At 43.2% G+C, this 15499-nt stretch overlaps 1 protein-coding gene across 2 annotated transcripts in view; it reads right to left on the bottom strand.

Annotated features, from left to right (window-relative positions):
* VPS41 (VPS41 subunit of HOPS complex) overlaps nt 1-15499 on the bottom strand; it is a 184828-nt gene that overhangs the window by 50843 nt on the left and 118486 nt on the right. For both annotated transcript variants that reach the window (XM_047095042.1, XM_047095043.1), the window contains 2 exons: nt 4429-4526; nt 675-804 (listed from right to left, as the gene is read on the bottom strand). In XM_047095042.1, coding sequence (XP_046950998.1) covers nt 675-804; nt 4429-4526 — 228 coding nt within the window. The remainder of the gene's footprint in view (nt 1-674; nt 805-4428; nt 4527-15499) is intronic.

The following is a 15499-nucleotide window of genomic DNA, read 5'->3' as shown; positions in this document are numbered from 1 at the left end:
TCCTTTGGCCAAAATGAGAACCAAAAATATTCTGGAAACAGACACAAACAAAAACAAAAACAAAAACATCCATTGCTTTTGAAGCAGGAAAATTTCGAAAAGAAAGCTTAGGCTGTTCTACTTTCATCACTGTATTTTTGGATGATGTGATGACACTCTAGCACAGATGGCCTGGCAATGACCAAATAACAGCCATTCATCCCTGACTTCTGAGTAGTGACCAGCGTATTCGTTCACCCACTCAACAAATTCTCGGCGAACCCCGAGTCCCTGCCGGGCACTCTCCCAGGCAACAGGCATTTGGTCACTAACAGGAAGACGACTGTCTGCCATCCCAGAGCACGCTTTCCAGACGTACACAGTTGGGAGTCATCTGGCAACCATGGAACCATGCTGCCTGATGTCACCGTGGGTGTCACACTCCACAGGGCAAGAGATACAACATAAGAACCAAGCCCACGGAGCCCCCTCACCTTGGTCTCCCCCTCCCTTCTGTGGGAGCTCAAGCAAGCTCTGAGCCTTGTGCCCTCATCCTCAACACAACAGGCCTGCCCAGATATTCTCTAAGACCCTTCCAGCACCTCAATTTAAATTCCTGGTTGTGCTAACAGCGTGAAAGGGGAAAAAACCCACAAGCGTAAGAAACAACATGAGCCAGAGCCTTGAGCTCTCACCTAGATGATAATCTCTGCACTCATTCTCCTGAAAGCCTCTCACGGTGAGAGCGTCTGAAGAGATCTCCTCACAGGTTTCAGGAAGCGGCTGGATGATATCCAGTCGAGGCCTGGCACGGTATTCTCTCTCCTGGGTGGGGGCGGGGGAGGGAAGGGAGGGAAAAGGCATGTTTTCGTTATGTTTCTAGAAACTGTACAAATGTGTTCCAGTCAGTCCTAGTTAAATGCCTTGGTTTCACAATTTGGACAAATGTAGGCCCTTCTAACCACCTGCGTGACAGCCTTGTCACACCATGTTATCTTCTGACCTTTCTGTGAGACCAAGGGGACAGGTGCTACTGAGTCCTTTGGCGGTCCCCACTGCGGCCCGTCCAGCTCCAAGGGCATGGCCACCGCACACTTCCACAACTGGCTTCGGCTCTTCCTCACGAATGTGGGGAAGCATAAAAATAACGTGACCAACTGCCAAGCCACTGCCACCACTGGTACACTCACTGGTGACGCTGAGAAGCCAGGGACCGAGAGCCACGTCTAAGGCAGAATGCGCTCAGACGAAGAGGGCAACGGTGGCCATGTGCGCCGCCCAACATGACAGACAAGAGTCACTCGTGGCTACCGCGACCGAGAAACAGCTTTTATTTCATTTTAATTAATTAAAATGTAGATAGCCATATATGGTGAGTGACCATAGTTTTGGACAGTGCACCTCTAGGTCAGGAGAGAAGGGGGAGAGAGGGTTTTCTAGGGCCTGTGGCAGCGCCACTAACCTAGAAGGCGATGAGACGCACGTTGTTCTCACAGAGCTCCTAAGTTACCCCTTAAATTACCTAAGTGAGTATTACTGCTCCACATATCACAGATGAAGGAACGGGGGATGTCGTTGTAGGAAAGAAAAGTCATGTAATGGGGAGACTGCAATGTGTGGCAAAACTGGGACTTATGGTAAACCTTGGACTTGAAGTCAAGTTTGTTTTACTTTGAAAGTTTGTGTTTTGAGCATTTGGCACACAGGCATAAAACATACGCTTGCCGGTTTTCCGAAGCCTCAAGACCCGCAGCCGTGGGACACTGGCGCAGAGAACCCAGAGCCGGGGCCGAGTGGGAGATGTCCCCCAACTCCCCACGTCCCCCAAGAACCGCAGTGAGCCTGCAAGAGTTCTTTGATCCGTTTTGTCAGGTTAACTGAGAGGCAATGACATTAGCTTTGCATCTCATACGTTTAAAAACATGCCAAAAATAAAACAACAATTATGAAAGATCGACTAGTAGAGGGCAAAAACAAGGGAGTATACAGCAGAATTTTTCACATCTGTGGAAAAATGAGAACCGTCTCAATTTTGAAACAATGGGAGGGGCGCCTGGGTGGCGCAGTCGGTTAAGCGTCCGACTTCAGCCAGGCCACGATCTCGAGGTCTGTGAGTTCGAGCCCCGCGTCAGGCTCTGGGCTGATGGCTCAGAGCCTGGAGCCTGTTTCCGATTCTGTGTCTCCCTCTCTCTCTGCCCCTCCCCCGTTCATGCTGTGTCTCTCTCTGTCCCAAAAATAAAAAAATAAAAAACGTTGAAACAATGGGAAAAAGTGGAAAGGTTGTAATATTTAAAAAATGAACTGCTGTAACAAGGGCAAAAACAAAATCCAAATTAGAACAGCAAGAATAGAAAAAAATATTGGAAGCAAATAATAGTAAAAGAAAACCACCTTGCTTGACCACATAAATAGCTCCTTTAAATGCATAAGAAAACCATCAGTGATTCATCTTGTTCCTTTACAACCTTTTGCTCACTGGTCGTGCGGCCCCTGCTTATCTGTGACCTTCCCAGGAGCAAGATTTTGGTCTTGCTGGCCTCTGATCCCCGGTGCTTAGCATGATTCTTGCTACACGTATGCTTTGTTAATGAATGGAACAAACATAAGGGAGACAGCTGAATAAATCCAGATGGAATTGTCCACGGCCACTATAAATGATAATGACAGGAGACGACACAGCCATATGGAGAGAGAATGGAATAAGGTTCACAAAAATAGGGCAACACAGAAAAGCGTGCGACCATGACAACAACGGTGCGGAATAACGCACGTACGTGACGGGTGTAACGGGGAGACTATTCTGGAGGAGGATATGCGTGACATAAAGACGAATTTTGTCTAATGTCGCAGTTACACTTTTTCATATGAGAAAAGAACAAAGGGGGGAGTGGTTTGGCCCCCACGCTTGCTTTACGCCTTTGTCTTAATTTTGTCAGTTTATTCTGTGTTTAAGGATCTCAGGTGTACTTCAGTGCTATATAAAAAGCTACGTGTACTGGCACACACAATTGTAAATCATCTCCAAGACCCTCACAAGTCTTCCTCTGAAGAAATTCCATTTTCTAATGTAGTCTATGGGGTTGGCCTTTCTTTGGTTTCTACTCCTTTGTAATCCTCTTCCTTTATTAGCAAAGGTTTCCTTGCTTCCTTTCTTTTTTGCTCACTTGTGCATCGGGCTTTCCCTTTTTCATTTTACTGCTTCCTTCCTCCGTCTTTCAATCACATTCTCAACCCACCCCACCTTCCTCATCAGAAAGCACTGTATTTTTACTCCCTTGGGAGCCACTGCTTTCCTTTGTTTTCAAAAAAATAAATAAATAAATAAAATAAATAAAATAATAAAGTGATGTCCTGCAACAAGGCTAGAAGCCAGACCTATTGATTTTAGTAGCTCTGAGTATTCACTTAAGTCTAAAGCATCCCATCACCTAGCAACGTGGGCGCCCAGAGCTTCAGGTTACTATAGCAATGACTTCCCACCGCAAGTGCTCGCTCAGAGAAATGCTCTCAAGCTACCACTTCAAAACCAGGCCTCCCAGGGTTTTTCTCCCCATTTTATTCCTAGCCAGTTGAAAAGGGGGGAGAAAAGGAGAGGATACGGACAAGGAGAGCCTTCTTATTGTAGAGGACTAGACAATCAATTTGCAATTTCTTTTATACGTGGCATCTAAGAGAAAATCCTTTACGGTAAGCTCTCCTTGTTTATGCCTTGAAGCCACCCCTGCTCCCTTCCCGGCAGCACCCCTGGACGCTAACAGTGAAGACAAGCTGGGAAGGGGGCTCATCCAAGCTTCAAAGGAAGACCGAGTGTCTCCGCTGGATGTGGCCTCCACTGGATCACAGATACAGGCTTCCCTCCAAAGTCACGTCCAATGATGTTTGGATTCTCTGCTGCTTTCTATCAGCCCTACGTCTCCTTCCCTCACATTTGCATTGATAACTGAGACTTCGCCACAATCCATTTCAAAGCAAAATCAAGCTGCTCGGGATCGGAAGGCCACTGGGAAGGAAGCAAATCTGTCTGGACCACGGGAAATAACGAACTGCCCTTTCCGTAATTCCCTCTGACCACTGGGACCCCTGTTGTTGTGGCAGATCAACTTCATTGCTGTCATTTCTGCTAATGCACAGTGTCAGCTCCGTTTCTTCGCCCTTCAGCAAAAGGAATCCTTCATTCCTTTCGCCTAAAATACCAAGAGATGGAAAAAAGAGGTAAAAAAATGACTCCCCTTTGCTCAGCAAGAGGAACAAAGGCAGGCAATGAGTGGAGCTTCTGAAAGGTAAATACATAATCTCTGCTGACCTTATTTTCTAGGTCGGGAACTTCTGCTCAGACTACAGCACAGCCCTTTCCTGGACAACCTGATCTGGGCATAATGCTAAAAACCAAATCCGCACTTCCTTTCGTATTTGGGGTAAAAAAAAAAAAAAAGGATAGAGTAAAATTACCGTTTTTTCTGAAACCTCTTTGACGTAGGAAAGCACAACAAGCTGGTCACAGAGAGGTGCAAGCCCACTGATGTAGAATTCGGTTTCAAACTGAGACACTGCAAACAAAATGGGGAGAAGACTCCGTGTTAACAGGAGCAAACAGCAGCCCACCAAGGAAAGAACACACGGACTTCAAACGCTGGGTGGATTTACTGGAGAAAGCCAACACAAAGGGGGTGTGGATAATCACCCTTTTTTGACAATAGTGAAGTGCCAGGAAAGGATATCCGGGAACTCACACTTGAAATTTTCTATCACCAGCAAAAGCGAACCTGACAGTAACACCAGCGTGACTGGTGTCCACTGGTGTCCAAGGTGACATTGTGAGCAGCTAATTTATAAATGACATAGTTCAACCCCATGAAGGCACTTTTAAACCCATAAAATCCAATGTAAACTACTATTAATGACAATAATAATTTTTTTTTAAAATGACTGAGTTTAAGTTTTTCACAATTAGGGCACTGCAGTGGTACAAAAGAGTACTATTTGTAATTATGAAACTATGAAACTAACTTTTTTAAAAAAACAAGAAACATTTTCTTTGAAGACTTGTAAGTTAAAAAAAAAAAAGTGTTTTAATACAGAGTACCTTGTGATGAAACACCATGATTCCTTAAGTGCAATAAAGGTCAGAGAAAAAAAGAAATTTCTTTCTTTTCAAAGACATTTAAAAATTTAGAACCAGTGTATCACAGAAGAAGTATATGGATTTAGTTACAATGGAGTTCACAGACCTGACAGCTTAGTGGTTGAAGTACAAATATTGCTATGGTGTGATTCTAATAAATAGCTGCTGTAAACTACTTACAATAAATGACTTTTGTTTTAAGCAACTAAGTTTGGGGTGGTTTGTTACACTGCAAAGCTAGCTGATACAGTAGTGTTGCTGACAAAGACTCTTCCAAGAATCGTGCTCTGCACACACAGACTCATTTGGAAGCAAACTCTCATTGAGACCCACCGCACTGTCTAAGAGTTCCCAGACTCTGATCTTCTCCACAGTTCGTGGTATTAGCTTCAGATTTAATCTCTAGGATGAAACTATTCTTTTCTCCAGACTACGGGAAGTCTGTGTAGCATATTAGAAACAATATTTAATGTAGACTCAAGAGATCTGGGTTATAACTTGAACTTGAACAAGTCATTTAACTTCTGCAGGTATAACTTTTCCCATCCATAAAATAATGGAATCAGAGTAAACGTAAAATCCCTAACACAGACGAAATAAGGCACCCCTGAATTTTTCTTCCACCTCCTCTCCACTTTCCTTGCAGGTCACTTAGTGTGACTTGTCCCTGCCTGTCTTTATTGCCACCTCCTTATACAACCGTTTTCACAATTTTCACACCGAAATAAAACTGAGGATCCATAGGATCAAAGAAATTACTAAATGGTAACATAAGCATTAAAAAGGTAGTATTTCTTACATGTTGGCCTTGGTTAGATCACACAGGTGGTTACGGTGCCCTGGTAAGAACCAGAGCAGAACTCCAAAGGCAGGTGCTCTGATCCTAGCACTGCCACTAACACTTTTTTCCTGAACCTTTGTGGGCTTCAACTGAGTATCTGTATCCGGCACTTGCAAATACTTTCGGTAAAATGGTTACGTGATCAATGTTCACATGAAGTGCACGTGCAGAGGGCCGCCTCCACCACAGCCACGTGCACAGATGAGCACATCCAGGGGCACCAGGCACCGAAGATTCTAGAGAAGCTCCCACTGCTGTATCACGTAGGGGGGAGGGGGTGGGGTAAGGCCCGGGGAGGTCTGGAATGTCCAGGTGCTACTGAACAGTGTGGGGCCAGTGATCAAAGAGGTGGCAGTGTCACATTCTAGGAGACACGCAGGCATATTAACGAGAGGTTTTGACTGCACTGACTCCTGAGGTGGTTAAACCACATCTGGTAGAAATGGACTTGAGTTCTGCTTTACTAAATTACATTTCATCACTGAAATGCTATACCCCCAGTGCAATCAATCAGTCAGAGATGCCACAGATTCATGGTAATTACAAGGAAGCTTTGATGTGCTGGTCTACCATAGGCACTTGAGGACGAACACCGTCTAGCAAGTGATGGGTGGACAAGATACTCTCCACATTCAGGATGCTATATACGCTGCTCATTAACAAGGAACACAGGGGCTCTCCCAAGGTAACCAAATACACATCAAGCCCGGATGTCTATGAATGAGCTGTACGAAACAGAACAGAAAAGCTCGGAGATAATTCTGTCCAAATCTTCCCTGCTCTACATACTTATTTCCCAGTGCACAACGGCTTCCATGCATTAGACAGAAGACTTCCTGTTCTCTAATTAAGAACAGTGGAAAATCTAAGGTGTTCCAAAAGAAAACAAGGAGAAATGTCCAGAACCATGTATTTATTTCACTTGTCAATTCCAGACACTGTAATAAATGCTTTTGTTAAGTACTAAATCTTACCAGACTTTCCTGAGATTTAGTAGTAATTTAGGCAGTAACTAAATTACAAACTAACTAGAGAAATGCTATTTACGAAGAAAGGATGTCGTACATAAAAACCGTGTCAAGATTAGTGCCAAGAGAAGGAAATGTGGAATGGTAATGTTTATTCTCCTGAAGAACATGCATAAATGATATAAAACGTTATGGGCTGATTTTGTAAAATACCTTCCAGTAATGACCGGGCTTTCTATTTCAAATTTTCCAGTGGACCAGTGGAAGTTTCAGTTAATTTATTTTCCCTGAAATTCTGTTCTTTCCCACATATCAATGCTTTTAATCATTCTAATGATGATTGCTTATTTTTTGCCTAAAAGAAAACTAGTTTAAACACACAGAGTTTTTAGGTCTATTGCCACAGAAGCTCATCTTTTAAATGGTTTATCTAAAAAAGATAAATCACAAATAAAATAAAGACAAATTTGGTTAGAGAGCACTAAAACAAAACAGAAGTTCAAAGCTGGTGAGGGGGAAGAAAGAGGAGAGAAAAATGCCATTCCTAGAGGGAGACAAAGACAGAGTGTGGGGATGGCTCCAGGGCCCTGTAGGGGGCGCTGTGCTCACTTCAAGTAGGACTGATGAAGCAATGAGGTGCCTGTTAGGGCTGAAGCAGTGCTGTGCCCTGGCTTATTCTGGAAGATAAAAATTCCCTGAAATGCTATAAGAAGAATTCAAGGAAAAAGACAAAAAAAGAGAGATTCTAAGCATATGGAGAGAAAATATCAAAAGGACTATTCACGGGAAAATTCTATCCAGGAAGGTACTACGGATGCAGAATGGGGACTCTGATGCAGAAGGGGGCCTGGAGTTCTAGAACCGCGCTGTCCAACAGAATATTAACGCAGGCCATAAACACAACTTGCGCATGCAATTTTCAATTTTCTAGTAGCCACATTGAAGAGTAAAAAGAGGTAAAAATTTTAAAACATATTTACTGCAACGTATCTAAAATGTTTTCAACATGGAACAACATAAAAAAATTAATGAGACAATTTACTTATTTTCATACAAAGTCGTTAGAATCCTGCGTGCGGTACAGTTCAATCCAGCACTACAACGGGGCAGTGCAGATCTAGACGCCCGACAGACTGTCTTGAAAGTCCAGTCATTTTACCCAAACATATCTTGATGGTGCTCCTTGTGGGTCACTATTTTCAGAGACACAGGGTATGACTTTCTAGCTTCAACTTTTCGTTTCTTCGTAGTTTCAGGAAATTTTTCTTGAATTAATGTGTTTGGGATCTGCTCCATTCCTTTGTCTTCTTTTTTTTCCTTCAGGGACCCTTACCTGTCAATTGAATCATCTTTGCCAGTCTTTGGTATTTATCATTTCACTGTTAAATCTTTTTCTTCTTGCTTTGCGATGTTTTCAAATTGTCCTCTTTTCCCCCTTCAATTTCTCTGACGGCATGGTCTTTCTGTTTGCCCATGTTCCTTCTAGTTTAATCTTCATTTCTGAAATGACCTTTCATTTATAAATATTTCTTGACTTCTGTCATCTCATTTGAAATTTTCTTTTTTTTTTTTTTTTTATTTTAAATTTTTTTTTTTTTCAACGTTTATTTATTTTTGGGACAGAGAGAGACAGAGCATGAACGGGGGAGGGGCAGAGAGAGAGGGAGACACAGAATCGGAAACAGGCTCCAGGCTCCGAGCCATCAGCCCAGAGCCTGACGCGGGGCTCGAACTCACGGACGGCGAGATCGTGACCTGGCTGAAGTCGGACGCCCAACCGACTGCGCCACCCAGGCGCCCCTGAAATTTTCTTTAAATTGATTTTTTTGTTCTTTCGTGTCTAATTCAAAAAAAAAAAAAAAAAGTCTTCCCGCTTGTTCTGGGTGTTTCTTTCTGGTTTCTTGCTTTCATTGCCAACGATGTTATTCTGCTCCTTGTTTACTTTTCCTTAAGCCTGAGTATGGGATTTGACCTTGGTGCCTTTTGGTGCTCATCTGTGGGCGACAACACGGTCCCTGATCTCTTAGGAAGAGGCAGGGGCTGGGACAGCTCCTCAAACATAGCAGAGCGCTCCCTCCTCTGGGAGGGAATGTTAAAAACCCGGCCTCTTGCTTTCTGAGACTTCCTGGCCCTGTTCCCTCCCCACTTTCACTGTCCCTTTTCTTTCCTTTCTACAGTCCCGATCCTACTCAGCTTTCATGCTCCTCAACGCGGTCCCCGCACCCACTGAGCGGCCAGTGGTCTTCTCCTGGGAACACCCGTCTGCCATGCGGGAGTTCTCCTGACCTCAAATTCACCAGATGCCCCCTGGCTCCCCTCCACCCTCTACCTTCTCTCACACAGACATGGGCCCCACAGCGGGGCTGGCGGCGATCGGTGGGCCTTCCCGCTCACTCGTATCTGGGGCTCTCAGGTCCACTCTGTCGCTCATTTGTGTGGTCAACGTTGTCAATGTGGTTTTGGTCACGTGACTTAGCTGTTCCCTTGTCAGGTGACGACTCGGGCAGACTGAAGAGTTATGCTGCCGCTTCTGAGAATCCTCCAAGTACAAAATGCTACAGGGTGACACACGAGCTTTCCATCAGCCAGGCAATGGCGTCAGGGTTAGAGTCACAACTACACAGGTACTGCTGGACCTCCGACAGCAGACCCGCTAACGGTTTCCAAACGACTGCCGCGTGACTGAAAAAGAAATTAGCAAAACCTTTCTTGTACCTTGCTCCTTACATCTCTGGTTATCAACTACTCAAAAAAAGAATCGCCGAGCACCAATTTGGATTAGACATTCTTTGAGAAGTATCAGAATGTTAAAGATCCTGTCTGACTTAAAAGAGCCTGAGTCTAGAACCAAAAAAAAAAAAAAAAAAAAAAAAAAAAATTAATAAAATAAAATACAACACGCTATGCAAAAATGGAAATATACATAAAAAAAGGTACTGTACAAAGTGAGAGAATTTATTTTCAGAAGGGTAGGGAAAAGGGTGAAAACAGCGATGACCATCAGCCCCTCAAGAGCAGGTATGGTGTTTGTAACATGAAAGAAAACAATGCAGTAAGTGCTCATTAAAATGTTTTCATTTTAAAAAAGTATTAGAAATGTATACCAAATTGTAAAGGATAAAAATCAAGATTTTAGGTCTGAACACAAAGACCATTTTCCAAATAATTCACAAGTAGATTGTCTCACTATCAGTGTATTCAGACCTGTAAGTGATATTTAAATCAATATTCTTGATTACTTGCATCTGTATCATATAGGTTTATAAGATACATTTCACTGAAAAATGCAGGCATGAAATATACTAATCTCTTTGGAATGGTAAATGTTTACCTATACCTTTCCCCCAATTCTCTTTCAATTGACTTTTTTTTTAGTTTATTTACTTATTTTGAGAGAGAGAGAGCACAAGCAGGGGACGAACAGAGAGAGAGGGAGAGAGAGAGAGAATCCCAAGCAGGCTCCGTGCTATCAGAGCAGAGCCCAACGTGGGGCTGAAACTCACCAACCGTGAGATCATGATCTGAGCTGAAATCGAGTCACATGTTTAACCTACTGAGCCATCCAGGCATCCCTATTTCAAATGACTTTGTGGACAAAAGTATTTTAGTCTGACTGTTAAAAGAAATGCTGTTTTTCTCTCTTTTCTCTGAGTAACTGAATATAATCGTAGTGTCATGAACAGCTCCCGTTTAATGAACATTCCCTATGCGGAGGGGCAGGATGCAGAATATTGTACAGACATGATTTCTTTTTACCATAACCACCCTGTACTGATTTTGGGATGGGGGTGGGGGACTGGACACTAAAGCTCAGAGAGGTTAGGTAGAAGGTAACCTCTTAACTCAAGTTAAGTAGAAGGTAACTCAAGCAGGAATCTGAAGGCTTCCTTTTCCCAGATAGAATTCACACTAGAAAGCATACATCAGAACAAAGATACTCAGGTTAAAATTGTGCTACAGTTAGTTGGCAGAAATGCAAGTTAAGGCTTTGACAGTCCTCTGGTGGTTCCGTGGCCGGCGGCCGGGGTGCCTGGCCCCTCCCTTGAATTTGCTGTGCTACAAAGCGCAAAAGCACTCAGCACAGACAATCTGCACTCCTTCTTTGTTCTAGGCCCTTGTTTTCACTTTGTTGCTTTCAAAATCCCCAGCAGATGTGACCCAGAGGATTTGGTATCTTTACTGGAGCTAAATAAAATCATATGCTATAGATTTTGGCCTCTCAGTCTTAAAAAGCAAACAAACAGGAGTTTCTCAAGCAATTTCCAAACAGGAACAATTATCTTTCATTGCCTTGCATTCACTTATGAAAAAAGCATCAAGGTCCCTTTGTGATAGTGCCTTCCTCCCAAGAGAATGTGACCCCTCAGTCACTAGTATTAGTATTTCATAATGACTCTCCAGTAAGTTTGGACACTCTGTCAGGCTGACCACTGATTTAAGAAAATGCATTTGGATATTACAACATTCCAACATCTTCAGGGCTGTGCTGTGAAGCAGATGCATGAAAGTAAAAGCGACTTTACCATGTTTCACATCAGCAAACCAGGGAGAAGACCTCATACACAGGCATAAAATAGAAGGGGATGACTAATGGACAAAATAACAAAAACATTCAAGCCAGGAGCCAATAGTACACATAAGACAAAAGCCATTTAAAGCAAGTGTAGTCCGCAATTTAATTGCATATTTTCTAATCAATGTTCGCCACACCACTGTGCTAAATGACAGAGCTCAGTTCCTGTGATAATCTCATCTCAACTTTGGCACTCAGGAAGCAGCACGGATGAGGAGTGATTTAGGGAGCGGCTCACAACACGCTGCTTATGCTGCAGAAAAGGTCATAATGGTCAAGGACCTGCTGGGTCAAAAGGGTCAAACCAAGAAGTTACACTTTCAGTTGTAAATAGGCTATTGTCAGAAAAGAAAAGACAAATGTTGGTGAGGACGTGGAGAAACTGGAACCTTGTATGCTGCTGGGGGGAGAGCAGAGTGGCCCAGCACCATGCAAAACAGCATGGAGGTTCCACGAAAAATGAAAAATGGAACTACCGTATGATCCAGCAATCCCACCTCTGCGTATTTAGCCAAAATAATTAAAATCAGTATCTTAAAGAGACATTAGCGTTCCCACGGTCGCTGTGGCGGCACTATTCACAATAGGCAGGATGTAGAAACAACCTAAATGTCCATCAACAGAGGAATGGATAAGTAAAATGTGGTATATTGACAGACAATGGAATATTATTCAGCCTTTAGAAAGGAGGACAATTCTTCAAGAAAGGAGGACAATTCTTCAAGAAAGGAGGACAAAGGAGGACAATTCTGTAATAATACGGATGAACCCTGAGGACACTATGCTAAGTGAAACAAGTCAGTCACAGGAAGACAAATACCGCATGATTCCATTTCTAGGATGTATTTACAGGAGTCAAACCCATAGAATCAAGGAGTGGAATGGTGGTTGCCAAGGGCGGGAGGGGGAAAGTGGGAAATTGCTAATCAATGGGCCTAAAATCTCAGTTAACAACATGAGTGAGCTCTAGTGATCTCCTGTTCAACATTGTACACACAGTCAACAGTGTATTGTACACTTAAAAATTTAAGAGGGCAGGGGCGCCTGGGTGGCTCAGTCAGTTAAGTGTCCGACTTCCAGCTCAGGTCATGATCTCATGGTTCATGGGTTCAAGCCCTGTATCAGGCTCTGTGCTGACAGCTTGGAGCCTGGAGCCTGGAGCCTGCTTCAGATCCTGTGTCTCCCTCTCTCTCTACCCCTCCCCTCCCCTACTCTCTCTCTCTCTCTCTCTCTCTCAAATAAACATTTAAAAAAACATTAAGAGGGTAGATCTTACCTTAAGCTTTACCACAATTAAACTGAAAAACAGAAATAATTTTAGAGACCAACCCCCCCTCCCCCGCTCCAAAACTACCTTGATGCGTCAACTAAACTGAAGTCAAACAATAAAAAAGAGCAAACAAAAGCTTTTCTTCTGCAAAGCATCACATCACAAATCCGGATTTGGTTCCCTTTAAGCACCTATATTCTAGATGTTCTCTAACAATTTGGAAGACGAACAGTGAAGGGCTATCAGTCCCAGAATAAAACAAGGGGAACTAAAATAACTACTTCTCCGAACGGGATACTTGGCTGAACCAAAATAAAGACAAAAAAAATCCACGGAATTTCATCTGGCTTTTGAAGAACGGGTAATATCACTGGCATATTGAAAGGGGTGTTTGGATTCTATAGACTTTCTACCCTATGGTTTTTATCTGAACGCCCACAGCAAGCCTCCATCATTCTCGTCAGTTCCTCTGGCTGCAGCTGAGGGCCGGCGTGAGCTGGAGGGAATGCATGTGAGAGTGTATGGCACAGGGGCGATGAGCAACAGCTTGAAACTCAGCATATCCTGAGTTCAAACGTTGTCTTCTTTGCTTATGAATGTAATGATCCTGAACAGGTTACCTGACCCCTCCGAACCTCAGTCTCTTCACCTATGAAGTGGGCTAACAGCCCTGTTTATCTGGCTGTGAAGGTTAAATGAAATTCTATCTACGTGGCATGTGCCTGGTGGTTGTTTTTATAAAATGAACAAAATATATTTGCTACATCAAGTGTTTCAGACTTCCTACTGAACTTGCTACAGAGAAAATTTACCAATGCCACACCCAACAACAAACGTTTGAGTTCCCAGCACTGAGAGGGAAAGAGTCCTGACTTTGAAGAGGAATGGACAGAGGACCAGACATGCAAATATAGCACAATCTTAACTGCAGAACCTAGGAGCACTTACATGGGTGCTTGTTTTGTGAGAATTCTTCGCTTGTTGGTATGTTTTAATTTTTCTCATGATAAGATGTCAGAAAAAATTTAATGCAGAAAGAAGAATTACGAGATTATAAGAGAGTCGAACTGAATTTATAACAGAACACCAAATAAAGCTAGATCCTTGAGCGAAAACACTCTCAACGATACCAGAACCGTTCTGATTCCTGCTGAGACTCAGCCAGGGAGATGAACCACATCACATGGAACCCGCGTATCTGGGTCAGCATAGTAACAGGTGGATGGGAAGACACACTTAGATCTAGCCAAGACTATTGTCTCACGCTTGTCTCCACCAGCACGCAGATCTTTCATTTCCAGGTCACTGTTTTCCCAATCAATCACGAGGCTAAAAATAGAACAATGTGCTAAATTCAAAGAGCCACGGTGTACAATCACTGAAGATACGGCCACTGTTTAATTAAAGTGAAAAGACATCCCTTTTCTCCTCCCTTTCTTCCTAGCTTCTATCATTTTACATAGATTCCCATATAATATTTCCTTTGATTCCTTTTGGTTTTGTTTTTGTTTTTTGAAATAAGCTTCCATAGGAAATCAAGACTAGGAAGTCAATCGTGAACTCCTCACATGTAAGCCATCTGTCCTGGCAGGACACCCAGAAAATGACCCACAAATACAGGCTTCATTTCTCAAGAGCTCTCCAACGGCCATTCCTGGAAGACCACAGAAGACTTTGGTGAACAGTGCCACAGCGCAAGGGAGCCCCGTGATAGTGCAAGAGATCCCAGTTCAAATAATTATGGCAGGCTTAGACCAGAACCTACTTTTAACAATGTAATTTGGTGGCGCCTGGGTGGCTCAGTTGGTTAAGCATCTGACTCGTGGTTTCAGCTCAGTTCATCATCTCACGGTTTCGTGAGTTCGAGCCCTGCACTGGGCTCTGTGCTGATAGCATGGAGCCTGCCTGGGATATTCTCTCTCTCCCTCCCTCCCTCCCTCCCTCTCTCTCTCTCTCTCTCTGCCCCTCCCCTGCTCATGCTGTCTCTGTCTCTCTCAAAAATAAATAAAAACTTAAAAAAAAAAAAAAACCCACAATGTAATTTGGAAAAAGAAATGACATCCAAAAAGCCTTATGTAGAGAGAATGTTTTCAAGGGTTGGTGATTGCCCAGTAAGCCTCATATTCATTATCGTCATTCGTTTCATTTATAAGAATAAATTAATATCCTTTTAAAGAGCAAAACCTTTTTTGTGTTGTTCTTGAGATTCTGATTTATAGGGAAGAGCTACAAACATTTGGCTCCTAAGAAATGTACAGCACCGATAGTTCTTTAACCTCAATGCCATTTTCACCTCATTTACTAAAGAACAGTGTGGCTCACACTGTTCAGGGCTAAAGCAAATTGTAATCCAGACCTCCTAATATTTCTCTTTTCCTTTATCCTCGTCAAGGACTCTTATCTAAACCACTTTGCCTCCTGCTGTGGAAATGGTTTATATTCTTAAAGGTTTGCTCTCAAGAGGGGAAAAAATGGTACTTAACCACTAACCACAGTAGTAAAACGTCAGTAATGTGATATTGCCAGCACCCACACACGGTCTATTGCACATAAATTGTAGTCCAGATGAACTATACTTTAATAACATGATCCCAGGGCTCCGGGGCCACCACTGGGCCAGCCATTAGCAGTCACACAGCTGGGATGGAAGTCTGCACAGTGATAATCACCACCATGATTCAGTGAGCGCCTACTGTATGCCAAGCACCGAGATCAAGACATTACTTAATGTCTAATTCTCACAACC

The sequence above is a fragment of the Lynx rufus genome, unplaced genomic scaffold, assembly GCF_022079265.1.
Source record: "Lynx rufus isolate CCGP_SWC_20201006 ecotype Redwood Valley unplaced genomic scaffold, mLynRuf1.p SCAF_4, whole genome shotgun sequence".
NCBI classification, from domain to species: Eukaryota; Metazoa; Chordata; class Mammalia; order Carnivora; family Felidae; genus Lynx; species Lynx rufus.
This window is presented reverse-complemented; position numbering and strand designations above follow the sequence as displayed.